This window comes from Cygnus atratus, chromosome 22, assembly GCF_013377495.2.
Source record: "Cygnus atratus isolate AKBS03 ecotype Queensland, Australia chromosome 22, CAtr_DNAZoo_HiC_assembly, whole genome shotgun sequence".
In the NCBI taxonomy this organism is placed as follows: domain Eukaryota; kingdom Metazoa; phylum Chordata; class Aves; order Anseriformes; family Anatidae; genus Cygnus; species Cygnus atratus.
In genome coordinates this window covers 3075024-3090227 of record NC_066383.1, presented here as the reverse complement: position 1 = coordinate 3090227, position 15204 = coordinate 3075024, and the positions used below count along the sequence as shown (strand labels likewise).

Sequence of the window (15204 nt, the reverse complement as noted above, 5' to 3'; positions counted from 1 at the left end):
CCCCCCCCCCCCCCCCCAAAAACCTTGCCCCAGGCCCCCTCCCAGCTTTCCTGCCCTGCCTTGCCCCCCCATCCCTCCGACTCCCTCCCCACCATCATCATCCCAACTCGTAGGGTCGGTCTGGGTACGCTGCAGCATCCCTTTTGGAGATGGCGTCCCGCAGGCTTTGCTAGGACGTGGCTCTGAAGAGGCTCGTGCTGCGGGCGCAGGGTGCATGGCCGCTGCCCAAGCCGGCTCAGGGTTAGGCAGACGGCCTTCCCGGTGCTGCCGGCGTGCTTTCCTCCTCCCCGACCTCTCACGTGGGAACCGGGAGCTCTGTGACTCGGGCTGCGGGCCGTCTGCCAGGCTGGCAAAGATCTGGGCCACCGGGCCCGGCTCCCGGCTCGCGTAGGTAAGTGTCCTGGTGTCACCGGCGGTTGTTTCCTCTTCTAGCTGCTGGCTCTTGGCTTTCTTCGAACGTTAGGGCCGCCGCACCTTTGTCTTCCTTCTGTTCCTTCCCGCGGAGTCTAGAGAGCTTTAATGCATGACAGAAACAGCTATAAAAGTCACCGCCCCATCTGCAAAAGGGATGCTGCAGCCCCAGGACGCGGGCAGGGAGAGATCGAGGACTTAGCCCCACCAGCAGCCTGTCAGGAGAGGAAAAAAAAAAAAAAAAAAAAAAAAACAAAAACCCCAGCGGAAATCAGGAGGCCGCCGGCACGCTCAGATCCTGCCCTAAAGAGGGATGTGGCTGCACTAGACAGACAGTAGCGGCTGGTTTTCCAGGTACCAGGGTTGCTCCAGGCAAAAGTGTCTTTCTCTCTGTATTTCTCCTCTCTCCCTCCGTCTTTTTCACAGCACCCTAGATCCCGTAGCCGTGCTTTCGTTCCATCCTTTCGTCTCGCTTCATTTCGGCTTGTTGTGTTGGGGGGGCCGAACCCCTCGGCTCGTGGTGGAGCCCCGCGGGGAGCCGGGGCGCCCAGCCCCGCAGCGCCGGCGCGGTCGGAGGCGTTCGGAGGAGAGCCGTGGATTTTGGGGAGGGGGGAGGCAGCCTTTCACCCCGCAGCGCCCTCCGCATTTCACTCCCACCCTCTGGTACCTGGAAGCGTTATGGCCTTAGGAAATCCCTCTGGCACGGCTGGGGACGGGGTGCGTAGGGTGCAGGAGGGCTCACGGGAGAGGCCGGGGAGGGAGAAGACCTGGAGGAGCCTGAGATGACTTCTGCGTGGCTTTTTTGGGAAGGCAGATCCGTAGCCATGCAGGCACGCATGGTCACGTAGGTCCACGTCTCCACACAGTCTCAGAGCCAGGGTGCCCCGAGGAGCTCCAGGTGCAGGACAAGTCTGTGTTAGAGCACTGTTGTCCGTGCTTTTATGCAGTGTATCCATTCGCTTCGTCAATTATTATTTTTGTTCTTTTTCCTTTCTCTTCTGTTTCTTTCCCCCTTTCTTCTCCAGCCTTGTTTTGTTTGTGTTTCAGTTCGGTTTCTTTCCCTCCTTTTTCCTTTGGAGTTGTTGACGTGCTGATGTGTTGCGGAGCTCGGCTCCTTGCGGGTGTTGATAACTGCTTTGTTTTTGATTAATCTCAGCTATCTGGGCAGTGTTGTCGAGACAAGCTTCTCCTCAGCTCAATAGGTAAGGGTGATCCATGTCCGAAAGGATGGTGTGGGCGCTGTGGAGGGTGGCCGGGAGCGGGGCATGAGAGGGGACATGGAAGGGGCTTTTCCAATACCATCTCTTCCTTTAAAGGGGAATAAGGAATTGTAAAACACTAGGCAACACCTCTGGACGTACAGTCTCTGTGGCTTTTGGGTTTCCCCTCTCCCTTTGGGGAGGCAGTGTGGCTGGAGAGCCCGGTGGTGCAGCTGTATTGGGCATGGGGTGCTCACGGCGATGCTCACGTGTGCCGGGGCTCGCCAAGCTGATATCTGCCCGTGGCTGTGGCTTCTTTGGCAGAGGATGATGCTGGGAGGCACCCCTGGCTCCGGCAGGGCTGGTGCTGTGCGGTGTTGGCGAGGCGTGTGCTGGGACCTGCTTTCTCCAAAGCCTGGAGTCTTGTACCTTGAGCCAGATGAAATAGCCACCTCTGGAGCAAGCTGGCTCCTAACAGTGCTCCTGGGCTGCAGCTCCAAAATAAGTCCCCAGTTCTGTTCCAGAAAATGGAGATTTTTGGTCCTGTTGTTACCTGGACCTATTTTCTTCTTCCCAAGGTTTCTCTATTATAGAAAGTGGGAGAAGCCCTTTTACAAGGTGGTCTTTATGGTCGGCAGCAGTGTAGCTACAGTTTGAGGCTGCTGGTGAGGTGCTTCATCGTTCCCGTGGCAAACAGAGTTGTAGCGAAAGCCCTCCCTCTCTGAAATACTCCTTGGAGTAATCTGTAAGACTTCTTCTGACCCAGTTGTAATTAAACAGCCCTAAGCAAATCTGGAAAGAGTCTCCCAACAAAATACCTCTCGGGCTCCCTGGTGGGGTCGATTTTCTAGATGGCCACAGGCATCCCTGGAACAGCAATGGAGCAGTCTGGGGATGGTTTCCAGACCCTATAAGCAGATAACTTTATCCTTTTTCCCCTTTCACTAAAACTGATAAAATGAGGTGGGATAAATCTCATTCCCAACGCAGAGGAACAGAACACTGACCCATTCTGCTGTCAGCTGGGCTGGTTATGAAAGAAGAGGTGGGACTGCAGATGGGATGGTTTGTGGGGCCTGGCCATGCCCAAGCCTTGTTAGGACTGGTCTTCAAAAACAGAAGCTTGTAGCCTTGGATGGGAAGAGTCAAGGTCCTGGCTGATGCTCTCCAGAAAGCCGGAGGAGCCTTGCAGGAGTGGAAGGGAGCCCTGTGAGAGAGAGGTGAGGTGCCTGGGGAAATCGGGTAGATATTTCCAGGAGAGGGGAATTCCTCCAGCTCACCTGGAGGGTTTGTACTGGGGTGGGGAGAGCAGCGGGGGGAGAGAGGGGAGGAAGGATCGTGGAGCAGGTATGGGATTTGAGCTCCATGGAGGAGCCAAAAACCTCTTGGCACAGCAAAACCCTTTAGGTTTGAGCCTTCCAGTCTCCAAAGCTCTTGAGTGCTTGGCCACCTTCTGTTCTCTTTGGCTGATCCCAGAGCAGGGTGTCCCATGCCGAGCGTTGTTAAAATCACCGGGGTTGTTCCAGACTTCTTGAGAAAGAGGGAAACCCTTGTGGCTGTTCTGTGTCTCCTTTGTCCCCAGTGCTTCCCCTGATCCAGGAGAACTGGATACCTGAGCGAGTAAGACTTCAGCCCAGCCTGGGTCAGTCCAGGCTCATGTCCTTGATTGGTGTGGCTGCTGCACAGGTCCCAGTTTGCTCCCATCTGAGCTGGAGGGGTTTGGGGAGCAGGGTCCCATCATCCAGCAGGACGCTGGCTGAGGAGCAGCCCTGTGTCCAGCTCTGAGATGCTGCCAGGGGTTGGAGTTGCAGGAGCGAGTCCAGAGTCATTATCCCAAAAAAAGAGAAGCCATAAGGAAAATAAATCTCGCTCTAATAAGCGAGGAATCCTGTAAAGAGCCCAGCCAAGTAATTTCTTGATGATTTGGGGTTGTAAAATTTGTCAGTGGATGCAGAGCACGGGGATTTTATACTAGAGCAGCCAGCTTTCTGTACTGCAGCAATAAAAGCTGAGAGGAGAGCAGGGAGAGGCAGTTTGCGAGCTCGGTGGTGCTGGGAGCAGGAGCCGTCGCACGGTGGCTCTTTCTGGGTGAAGCCTGGGTAGTTTTTACTGACAAACAGGGATAAATAATGCCATTCATGGGCTAGCACTAGCACTTTTTCATCTTCTGCTTGGATGCAGCGAGCGGCAACGCATCACTTAAGAGGCAAGAGGGTGTTGTTGCCTTCCTGCAGAGGGAAACCCAAAAACCACAGACCAGGCACCAAGCCCCCGCGCCCCTTGGCATCGCAGCCTGCTCCGGGCGGCCCCCCTGGCCCCCACTGGCCGGGGCAGTGCTGCTGACACTGGGAGCTCACGGGCTCGGGCATGTCGGAGCCTCGGGTGATGCAGGGACGTCGGCGCCAGGCGTGCGGGAGGAGCAGCACCCCTCGCTCCCCGCTTGAAAGCAACCAGGTTCCCCTTTAAAGACTGTCCATGTGCTGATCCTCTGCATGTGTTTCATGCCTCCTCCCGCTTGGAGAAGTTGTGAGTCCTCCTGTCTGAGTGCGTTTTTCTTTCCTTTCTTAATTATTATTTCTTTCTTTTCAGTCTTTTTTTTCCTTTATATATTTTCTTACTCCTGTTTTTCATTTATCTTCCTCTCTTCCCCCCCTTGCTTTCCCCGTGACTGTATCCCCATTTTCTCTCTCCGCTCCACTCCCTTTTTCCCTCGCCCTCTCTCCTCCCTGCTCCTCTCCCGTCAGCATGGTGGAGTCCGTCGTGTAGCCGAGTTGTGCTGTCTGCAGACCTGTAGGAGGGCCCCCCCTTCTCCGGTGTGCCCCCCGCTCTCACCAGCCCCTTCCACCCTCCGGTGCCGTGGCTGTGCTCTGGGGACAGGGGCCGTGACCGCCACGTTTCTCCAGCACTGCTCGTGCTCAAGGATCTCAAGCGATGCGCAGTGGCGTCCCGGGATGGCACCACCTCAGGGCCGAGGGCAAATTCCCACTTGCAGGACACCTTGTGGGATCCCACAGGACTCAAGCTTGAGATTGAGCCTCGTGTAGGCAGCTTGGGCGCTTCACATGAGGAGGACGAAGGGTTGAAGGAGCCTGGCTTGGGGCATGGTGGGCTCTGATGATGGCCAAGAGGATGCTCTGATGTGTCCAAGCTGTTCCTGGATGTCGCTGTCTTGGCTCAAGGAGAGGAGGTGGCAGGGGACGGGTGTGAGACCTCCAGGAGGGGACATCACGCACCGTGTCCTTGAATGTCACAGCCTGTATTTTCTCATGGGTTCCCCCTTGTGGGCTGAAAAGGAGTAGTGATGCTTTTCGGGGCCTTCTCCCTTACATCTTTGCTTCAAATGTGGAATAATGTTTGAAGAAGACATAGCTGAGATACGTGTGGTCTGGATAACTCTTTCCCTGTAGCCACCTCCTCCTGTCTTGGGGTGCCTGGAGCTCCCTTAGTACCTTCGCAGTCTCCAGGACCACATAATTCAGACCCTTTCTCGTTCAGAAGGGTTGTCCTTTGAGGACTCGAGGAAAATTCTGTGCTGGGTGTTTTGTGGCATCTCGCAGAAGGCTTACGTCAGGAAATTGCGTGTTTCTTGAAGCTCCTTTGCTTGGCAATACGCTGAAGTCTCCAGAAGTTCACCCGCCTCCCTCAACCTCTCGTCTGTTGGTATGCAGGATCTCTCACACATGGGCAGCTGCCCAAAACACCAACTCTGGGGGCAGGAAGAGGCTTTTGGCTGGGCTTAAAATGAAAATTAATTTGAATGAATCGGAGACCTTTGAAGAAATAAAGGGTGGGTAGAGCAGATAAAATTTGGCTGGTGAGTAGCAGTGTTTCGTCCTCCACTCCATCTCTTCCTTGCCAGAGGTCAGACAGTATTTATAGTGACGCATGGGTTCAGTGCGCTTGCTGTTGATATTTGTGTGCATAAATACAAGCCCAATTAGGGAGAACTAGTGGAAACGAGCTCCAGGCAATTTCCTCATAATCCCTTGCGTAAATCTGTCTAGTTTTGTCAACATGCCACAGTCACTAGCAGCTTCTTAGAGGAAAAAAAGAATGGAAATAGTGAGAGGCTTTTACGTGTGGAGCTCTAGTAACAGTAGTAAAGTTGTTTGGGTGGTGGAAGAGGGATGCTGATGGGCAGTGGCAGGATCTCCGAGCTCTCTGGCATCCAGGGCTTGGTGCACGTGAGCTCCACAGGCACGGGACTGGAGCTGGAGTAGTTGAGGCTGTGACTGACCACGTACTTGCCCAAGTGCAACTGGTGTGCAGTTATTCGTGCCCAGTGGGCATAAAATGGAAAAAGTCTACTATTGAATGTTCCTGCAGGGATTACTGCAGGGATGTCCCATGCTCTTGGCTCTTTGGGTCGCTGTGGTCTTACTCCAGGCCAGCACGTGCCCAGGGTGCAGCACGGCAGCTGTCAGTGTTGGTGCAAGTCAGCAGGGAGAGCCCCAGCAGAGCTCGGAGCTGCTGCTGGCAGCATTTCTCGCTGGAGGCTGCCAGTACGAGGCAGCCGGGGCCTTGGGAAGAACACGTTTAAGCACAGCGACTGTACAAGCTTGTAAATGTCTTTCCTGCAAGGGAAGGCTTGCGTGGATCCAGCCGGCAGGACTACCAGCTCGTCTAACGAGGTGCTTCATCTTCGGCTGATGTGCTGCTCTGCTGGGAGCTAGAAAAGAGGATATCCCGGAGCATCTCATCTACGCCTTGATGTCTCTGTTGTGATGGGAAGCATGAAAGGGGCTTTTCTATACCCCAGTCGTTGGGTTCCCATTGCATCTGCTGTGCCCCAGCTGCTTCATCAAATTATGCTGCGCTTTCCTTGGTGCTCTCCAAAGCTAACAGCAAGAGGGAGAGGCTTTGTAGTCACGTGCATCTTCAAAAACAACCCCTTCTGCTCCTCAAGGGGGAAAGGAACCCTTGGGAGCTCTTTGCCTGCGCCACTCCAGCTGAAGTGTGCGCTGCTCCAGCAGCCGCTTGGGATCTCGGATGGAAAGCGTTGCCTTTGAGCCGTGCTTACACCGGTGTTTTGTGGCACACGTGGAGACTCGCAGAGGAAAGCCTTCTGCTGGAGAGGCTCCCCCTGAAACCATGGGGAGATGGAGAGTCCTGTCCTTGAAGGTCACAGCACTCCTCGGTCTGGGTTTGCTCTTGGCAATGCGTTCATCTGTTTAAATAAAAAGCTCATATAGCCCAAACCTGTTGGTATTTTCAGTTTTGATGGACAGTGCCTTAGCTGGCATCCTGGCCACAATCCTCATTTGCTTCTTGTCACCTTCCTCGTCTGCAGCAGTGTCAAAAGGGGAAGGTGGGAGTGCCTCGCTTGTGCTGCTGTCACGAGGATCCTCGCTGTTTCCTATGCACATTTTTTTTCAGCATGCCCTGTGTTTTGAGTCTGTCATGGTTATTTGCTGCTGTTGGCTTCCTGGACTGGATAATCCGAATTCCTGGAGTGAATAATTCGAAGTGCGATGAAGTGGGAACAGAAGAAAAGCATCCTGTGTTTGGGTGGAAGTCAGCCTGTTGAGAAGAAGGATTTGCCCTCTAGAAGATGTGGGCTCTTGTTCCTGCTGAGTCGCTCTCTAACTGCTGGGGATGTGCCACGTACTCGCTCCGTGCTGGTGGCTGACTTGGAAACTGCCCTGGGGAACAGCTTAGCTCCAGATTTCTGCTGTTGATATCTCTGGAGGCATGAGGAGCTGCACACAGCTTCAGGGGTGCTGGAGGAGGAGGCTTGGAGCATGCTGGCTGCGAGCAGGGGATGGCATGAGCTGGTGTCTGAGCCCTGCCACGAACACACAAGCCTGAAGATCCAGGAGCTGCTGTCAGCACTATCTGACAGTGCTATCTGCGTGACTGACTTGGTGACAAGGTTTGGGCACTGACCTGCAGTGACTGGGTTGTTAGACCAGACGTGTGCATCTCCTTCTCTGCAGGGTGGGATGGGGTGAGCGCAGGCTTGTCGGAGGCACGCTGCATTAAATCTCCAGGTTCTCCTCTCTGCCTGGCTTTACTGCAATGAGAGGTGCTTTGTGGATGCTCCCCGTGCCACCTCTGGGTACCTCGTGTGCAGGTTGCTCTGATGACTCAGTTTGATCCTAGGTCACTACCTGGGGCTTAGCTGCCTAGACTGACTTCTGCTTGCGTGGCCTGAGGTGTTTGTGCAACTCAGAGACATGAAAGTAAAACTAAGGGAGAGGAGAGGGGAAGCAGAAAAAGAGGAGATGCTGTGATGTGTTATAGATGAGAGCTGGACCAGCTGCTCTTCTAAGGAAGAGGTTTCCTTTTACTGCCCTGCTCTCTACAGCAGTTCTACCTTCCACTCCTTGGCCAGGGAAAAACAGGTATAGGGAAGGAAAATAGAGCAAGAGCCCTTTGCGAAGGGGAGACCACTTCACCTTGAGCAGGTTCCTGTACTGAATAAGTTCCTGTACAACAGTTACCTGGGGACTAAGTCTGGGAAACTACTGCTTTTAACTACTGACTCTCCCATCAGAAAAATCCCTGTGCAAATCCTCTCCTTGTCCCTTGCAATGAAATCTCATTGGCGTTTTTGTCTCCAAGTCCCGGTGCGCCCCGTCCTGCTGGGCCAGAGCATCCAGCTGTCAGCGTTACAGAGCAGGAGCTCCTGTGCTGCTGTATTCTGTTGTCGCTTCTAGCAGGGACCTGGGAGCGAGGTGCTGACCCCAGCTGTGCCCTTCGTGTCCCTGTCTGTCGTGTGGCCCTGTTTCTTCTTTTCCACGTGAGCGGGGGCCAGGCAGGATCCCTGCCACCGTCCTGTTTGTTGCGCCGGTGTCACCCGCCCTGTGTCACACACAGCCCCAGTCTCGGAGCTGTCGTGCTGCTTCTCCGTCTCCCCCTCCCTCTCCATCCCAAGGGGTTTCCCACCACTTCCCAAAAATGCCTTATCGGACATGGGATCTGCCCCGTCCTTTGTGTATAGCAGTGCTGGCGTGGCAGGCAGGTGAGCCGGGTGCTGGCTGCGCCCTCTCCGCACTTGGACTTTGCGACGCAGCCGAGCTGGGGGCACAAGGGAGGGGACGGTGGCGCACACGTGTGGAGCCTCCCGTCTCCCTCAGCGTGTGCCCAGCATGCCTGGCTGGCCGTGCTGTCTCCTCCCGGGCTTCTCACCTTTTCCTTCTCCATGGCAGAGCTGGCTGGGGTCGACCGCCCCTCGCCTGGGACGCCCCACGGTCCGAGTGTGGCCTGGAGCCGCTGATGGCGCGTGTCTGCTTTTCCTTTCTAGAAAACGTCCATCTCCGTCCGGGGACGCTGCTGCACCTGAGAGGCTCGAAGCTCTGAAATACCAGCGGATAAAGAAGCCCAAAAAGTCATCCAAGGGCTCCTCGAAAAACAGAAAACAATCCAGTGAGTGTGAGGACCCCATGGTCCCCAGCAGCGTCTCCTCGGTGCCCCGTGGACTGCTCAGGCTGGTCCCCGCTGGCTCCAGCACTGGGTTGGTCTCTGGGCTCCTGCCCAGCTCCTGCCTCCCAAACGGATGGCTGCGTGCCCCCATGCTGTCCCTCCCTTGCCTCCAAACTACTCTTCCATCCTTTAACATCTACCCATCTCTAGTGGCTTTCCTTAGGATTTTGTGTTCTTTTTTTCTGCTGCCCAACCTGCTTCTCGCGTGGCGGAGCCCCCAGCCTGACCTCTCTTCCTGTCTACCCTCCCCTCGAGGTGACTTTCCCCTTCCTCCCTTGAAAACACCCTTTTTCCTTCCAGCTGAAGTCTCCCCCTTCCCCACCTCTTGGGCAGCAGGGTTTGGGGTGGCACAGGGAGGAGGACCAGGGCTTGATGTAATCATTTTATGGCACGCAGGTGGATGCTGGCTCTCATCCATCTGCCTTCTCTCCTCCGCAGACGGCTCTGCCTCCCAGGTTCAGCACCTTCCCAGCTCTCAGGTACTGTGGCCTGACGAAGCTGTCTGCCTCCGCAAGAAGAAGAGACACCCTCGTCAGGACCCCTTCGCCCGCCTCTCGGCGCTCAAGGACGACCTCTGCCACCGGCAGCTCCCCGAAGACCAGACAGCCATCCTCAACAGCGTGGACCACGACGACCCCAGCGGGCACGCCACTTTGCTTTAGCCTCGCGCCGGCCCAAGAAGGTTAAAAAAAAATAATAATAATAGGGGTTTGGAGGGAGCTGGAGCCTCGTCTGCGTGCATGCCGGGCCAGGGGGTCATGGCAAGGATGAGCTGGGGGGGGCCCTGGGGTGGGCTGGGGTCCAGGGGGGTTGCCTGGGGCTGCTTGGATCTGCATCTCCCCCTTATGGCTTCAATGGGGTGGGAAGGGGGTGTTGCACCTTGGTTTCCGAAAAGATCTCCAGATGTAAAAGGCACAGGCGGAGCTTTTGACATCTGCTTCTGCAGCGTGCGTGTAGGTAGAAATTGTGGAGTTAAGCAGCTGGCCCTGAATCGCTGGAAGAAATGACGCGGGGCGTAATTAATTGACATGAAACTACCAGTCCAACTAACAACTGGTAATCCCCTGAATCTGATTATGATAGAATGAGACCAAGTAATCCCAGGAAAGCTGTAATTGTGAAAAATCTCCTTGCCTCCCCCTTCCCAGCCTCCCTTTATGTGACGATAACAGCAACAACAATGTCACTGACATCTTTCCTTACCTATCTCTGAAAGGGAAAACCAGAAAGACCCCAAGGCTTCAAACCAGCCTGAGATTGAGAAATCACAATCTGTCTGTGCATATGCGTTTTAACCGTGTTAACGTGTGCCGAACACTTTGCAAGCACACAGGTATGGGACTGTTTTCACCCACGGGTGTCTTCCCCCCGAGTGTGGCTTGTGTCAGCCTTGGTGAGGGTGGTTTTGATCAATTCTTCCTGACAGTCCGTGTATCACTAGCAAATGTTCTCCAGTGCTGTGCAGTGATGTGATTTCTTACTACGGTAACGTTTGTAAACTTTATCCGTAACTGCAGAACGGGGCGACGCCGTTGTAGGGGTGCGAGCAAATGGGGTTTGGTTGCGTAGACCCCAAAGCCTCTTGTTGGCAGCTCACTGATCCCGAGCGAGAGCGGCTGGGAAGTGCCCGGCTCTGTGGGTCACAACGGACGGCTTCTCCGAGCAGCCTCACAAAGCTCAGCCCAGCATTTCGCATCGGTCTGACCCATGTTGCTGCTGGTTTCGCTGCGTGCCCCCTCCTCCTGCTTCAGCCCAGCTGCCCAGGCGACCTGCGACACCTGCTTTGGGACTTGTCCCTCTCTTTGCCCCGTCCCAGGAGACCTGCTGTTCCCCTCTTGGTAATGCTGTCCTAACTCTTCACCAGAATGTATTTCCCCTTCCTAGGGCAGGTTCCTTTGGCAATTGATGTTTCTCTGGGTTACGTAGGCCTTTTTTCGGCAGGGAAGCTGTAGCCTGCTCCGAGAACACCTGGCTTCGGCTTCTCTTTCCTGCTCCGCCTCCACTCTCTAACTGCGTGGCCTTGGGCAAGTCACCGAACCTCTCTGTGCCTCAGTTCTCCCATCTGTAAAATGGGGATAAGTCATATTTGAGCACTTTTGTCAAGCACTTGGCTGTCCGCAGGCTGCAAGTGCTACCTACGTACTGAGTGCTATTACTACCACGTGAACCCTACCTTCAAAATAGTTAGAGATTTTTTTTGAAGTGGTAAGATCAAACACTTAATTCAGGTTTGCACACCTCTTCTTCTCTGGTAAAGTGCTAAACCCGCCAGCCTGCCTGGGAATAAATACCAAGTATTTCCTGTGAATATCCTTGCTTTAAGTGGATTCGGGCTGTGGAAAAATCATCAGGAGAATCCAAGAGCCTGTAGGCATTTTTTTTTGCCATGGGCTTGCCGTTTGCTTACAAAACTTCAGTTTATTCCCAGGTAGAATCGCCAAGAGATGCTCTGCCATCTCGCCTTTAATTGTGGTTTGCCTTGGTTATTGCTCTTGCTGCTGGTTGAACCTCAAAGGGCTTCGATGTTTGGAGAAACGTGCGAGCTCTCGCCTGCCTAGCCAGAGTGAGGGGTCGGGGGAAGGCAATGCCAACAAGCCAAGCTCCCCAGGAGGTTTTAGGTATAAATCTGTTTGTCAGTTTGCCTAGAAATTTCTGTTTTTCCAGAATGTTGTGCTTCCTCTTCCATCGGGATGTTCAGAAACCTGCGACAGTGGCAGCAGAGCACCACGTCTTTCCAAATCTCAAAGCCCTGACTTAGGTTCGAACCACTTGACAGAATCCTCTAATCGATAAAGAGATATTTTCAAGCTTTAACAACTTCATTTAGGTGGTCTTCAAACCGTGAGCAGATTTGTCTCGGGAAGGAGGGAGGGTCGCTTAGAAATGCCTCTCTCTTTAAGTCTGCATCAGGGCTCTTTTTTTATTTTGAGAACCTCGTGACCTGATGTAATACCATCAACCACCAGAGCGAGACTTCAACTTTGCTAACAGTATGACCGAGTGTTTCTTTTATTTGAGTGTGTTTTAGGGCTTTACCTAGAATCCACTTGGATCTGAATTGATTTAATGCCATTTGCCCGTTCGGCAGTGGGAAATCTCTGTCCGGGTGACTTCAGCTCACTGGCGTAGGTGTGAGAGGAGCTGATTTCTGCCCCAGACCGTGGCTGATGTTGCAGCGGAGGAGGACACGGGGCCGTGGGGGGCCACATCCAGCCTCCCTGAGGATGCCCGATGGGGCGAGCGGGTGCCTCGGTCGTGGCCGCCCTCTCTGCGTGGACGTGAGCCCCACAGGTGACGTTCACCCCGCGCGGGGCCGGGGATGCTCCGCGGCGCGATGCCCCGCTGGGTGGGGGGCGCGTAGGCTCCGTGCCGCAGCTCGCTCGCTCGTCCTTTCGCTCTCATGGCCTGGACCTCTCTAGCAGAAAGCTTCCTTTTTCATTTGAGTGCTTTCCAAACTATTTGCAATGCCCGTTTGTTACGGGCGAGGCAGCGTCTTCGGGCTCTTGAGGTTTTGACCTCGGGACCGTACCCCCAGTCCCCGCTGTAAGGAGGAGGATTTGGAGCGCAGGGAAGGTTGACGGAGCGCGCCAGCTTGCTTGGTCAATCTTTTGAGAGTTTGTTTTCCTTTTGCAGGTGTTTTGAGCCGATGGGCCCCCCTGCTTTTCATGGTCTTCGACCTTTAAAGGCTGGAGCTGCAGCCCTCTCTCTTTCAGCCGTGTACCTGCCACGCTGCTGGAGTGGGAAATCCCGCCAGGGCGCCTCGTGGACGCGTCTCTTCCCTAAACCATCCTTACCTCCTTTCCCCGCTAGACCGAGTTACCTTCTGATAGACTCTTGCCACGTGCTGGGCCGTGCTTTGGCAGATGGGCTCGCCTCTTGCTTTGGCAACTTCCTCGCTTCTCCCAGCTCTCTGGTTTCCATGCCCTTACGGGGTTTCTCTCCTCTCCTCCCGCGGACCTGGGACATCGAAGCTGTGTCAGACGATGCCAAACGTTTTCCCCCATTCCATCCCTGTTTGAACTCCGTTTTGTTTTGGTTGTTTGCAAACACGGCTGCTGCTGCTTTTTTCCTTTTTCTTTCGTGCTGCAAAATATATCTTGATTTTTTTTATCTTCATGGGCCAAACTCTCTTATTTTGTAAGCTTGTCCAAGGTAGATGGTTCTTGCTGCGTTGGTAAACGTGTGGTTCCTCCTTGCATGGCGCAAACGTGACGTGTTCCATTAGGTCTCATGCAAAGAGCTGGGCTGCGGTGGATAAAATGCTTCTGAATCTGACGAGGGCATTGTCCTTGGGCTGTGCCAATGTGTCCGTGCAGCGAGCACCAGTTCTGGGGGCCCGGTGCTGCTGGTGGGTGGGAGCAGTGCCCTAGGGGTTTCTGATGGGCTCTGCCTGCTGCAGCCAGGCTGAGGGGCTGGAGGAGCACCGAGGCCGCTGCAGGTTTGTTCTGCGAGCATTAGGAAGTGAGAAATGGGCAGCATAAGGCTGCCCCAAGTTGGGGGTGGATAATATAGAGAGGTATGCACAAGGGTGTCATGTGGACCCCTTGAAAGGATGGCTGTAGGGTGCCACCCTGCACACCCTGCCTGTGAAATTGGTGCTTTCCCTTTGCAGGCAGGATCGGATGTGGAGATGTGCTGCCTGGTTTTGTGGCAGGAGCTGTTGAGTGATTTAGGTCAGGTATTTTTAAGGTAACTTTGCCGTGCAAACCCACTGATGTGGTTTTTTTTTTTTTTTTTTCATGGTTTGGTTTTGCAGTGTTTACGTAAGTGAAAAGGCAAGTTAGCGCTGGTGGGGAGAGCAGGAGCATTTTCTGCTCGCTGGTAGGGCTCCGTTCCTGCGCCTGCCTGGGGCTGTGTACATGTACTGAGATGGGGTCTGTAGGGTGGGAGCCTGGAGCTGTCTTTGCAGCCCTCTCATGGACTTGCACCCTGACCCCCTGGGCTGGAGCCTCCGGGAGGTGCCGGGGGCACCTCTAGCACAGGAGGGCACCTTGCGACGCCGCTGGTGTGGGTGGCTCCACGTGGAAGCCCCCCCATGCAGAATGGGACACAGTTTGCTCCAAGGATGCTGGGAAGTGTTTGTGTGGGTACCTGGTCATTTTTCTAGGGCAGGGAGCTCCCTCTTGCTGCTGTGTGTTGGTCACTTGGGGCTTCGAGGCTGTTCTGGGTGGCTGGTAGGCACGAGGCTGTTGCGTCTCTGTGCGTTCCCTTGTCACCCCATCCAGTGCCACCACGCTGTGCTTGTCACTGCCCGTCAGGGAGTTTTGGTAGGTACCAAACTGTAGGGAAGGGTTTGCCCAGAAGGACCTCTGCCTCAGTTTCCCCAACTCTATAGGGGGAATAACAGCACCGCTGTGCCTACCTCCAGGGGTGCTGAGGGCTCAGCACTCCAGCTCACCGTCCCAGCAGAGCTGAGTCATGTCTATGGCACCTGGGCATGACACACGCCTTTGAGCTTACTGCTGCTCATATCCTGCAGTTTGGGTTAGGATGAAATCTGCCTGGCAGTTTGGTTTCTCCTCCTCCTCAAGGCAGTGAGAGAGAATTTAGATTTCTCTGAGTTCTGGGCTGGTTTCAGCACGTGTTTTCAGCTGTACTTCTGGGCTTGGGGTATTTTTTGGAGAGTAGGGAGGTTTTCCTGGGAGGCCTGAAGGCTTGCAGTCTGCAGGGATTTCTCCATGCCCCGCTTGGGCTCGCTGCAGCCCTGAGCTGGCAGAGCTGATGCTTTTTGTGTGGAAGGAAGTCTTTTCAAGGAGCCGGAGCTAAAAGCAATGTATATATGAGATATAAATATATAGAGAAGTGTAGGACAAGGGTAGATATGTATGCGAAGTCTGGTATATTTGCATGTAAAGGCTATGTTTGTCTATAGGGGGAGAGTGTTTAGAGCTCTATTGGTAGTGGGGGGGGGGGGGATTGGGATGGCCAAAGTTGGGCTAGGGGGTGGGAGCAGCCAGATTTGGGATTTGGGAATGGATGGGCACAGGGCACCTCTCCGCTGCCCCGTGGCAGCAGGCCTGCCCTTCACTGCATCCCCATCCCTGCTATGCAGGACCAGGTTTCTTTATGTTCCCCCCCCCCTTTTTTTTTTTTTGCTGTGTTCATTGTACATGACTCATCACTGGGCCGTGATAATGAGAAGAAGGTAGGAGCGAGGGGCCTTTTGCCT

General features: G+C 54.5%; 1 protein-coding gene across 7 annotated transcripts in view; it reads left to right on the top strand.

Annotated features, from left to right (window-relative positions):
- The window catches only part of IGSF9B (immunoglobulin superfamily member 9B), a 45011-nt gene extending 31916 nt beyond the window's left edge, over positions 1-13095 (top strand). For 2 of the 7 annotated variants that reach the window (XM_035555864.2, XM_035555858.2), the window contains exons 19-20: positions 8857-8978; positions 9474-9717. In XM_035555864.2, the coding sequence (XP_035411757.1) occupies positions 8857-8978; positions 9474-9697 (346 nt within the window). In that variant the 3' untranslated portion in view covers positions 9698-9717. Of the gene's footprint in view, positions 1-113; positions 255-432; positions 550-1567; positions 1614-8856; positions 8979-9473; positions 9718-12668 lie in introns of those variants that run through there. The other 5 variants (XM_035555857.2, XM_035555861.2, XM_035555862.2 and 2 more) reach the window with 5 other exon arrangements.
- The last annotated feature ends 2109 nt before the right edge of the window (positions 13096-15204 follow it).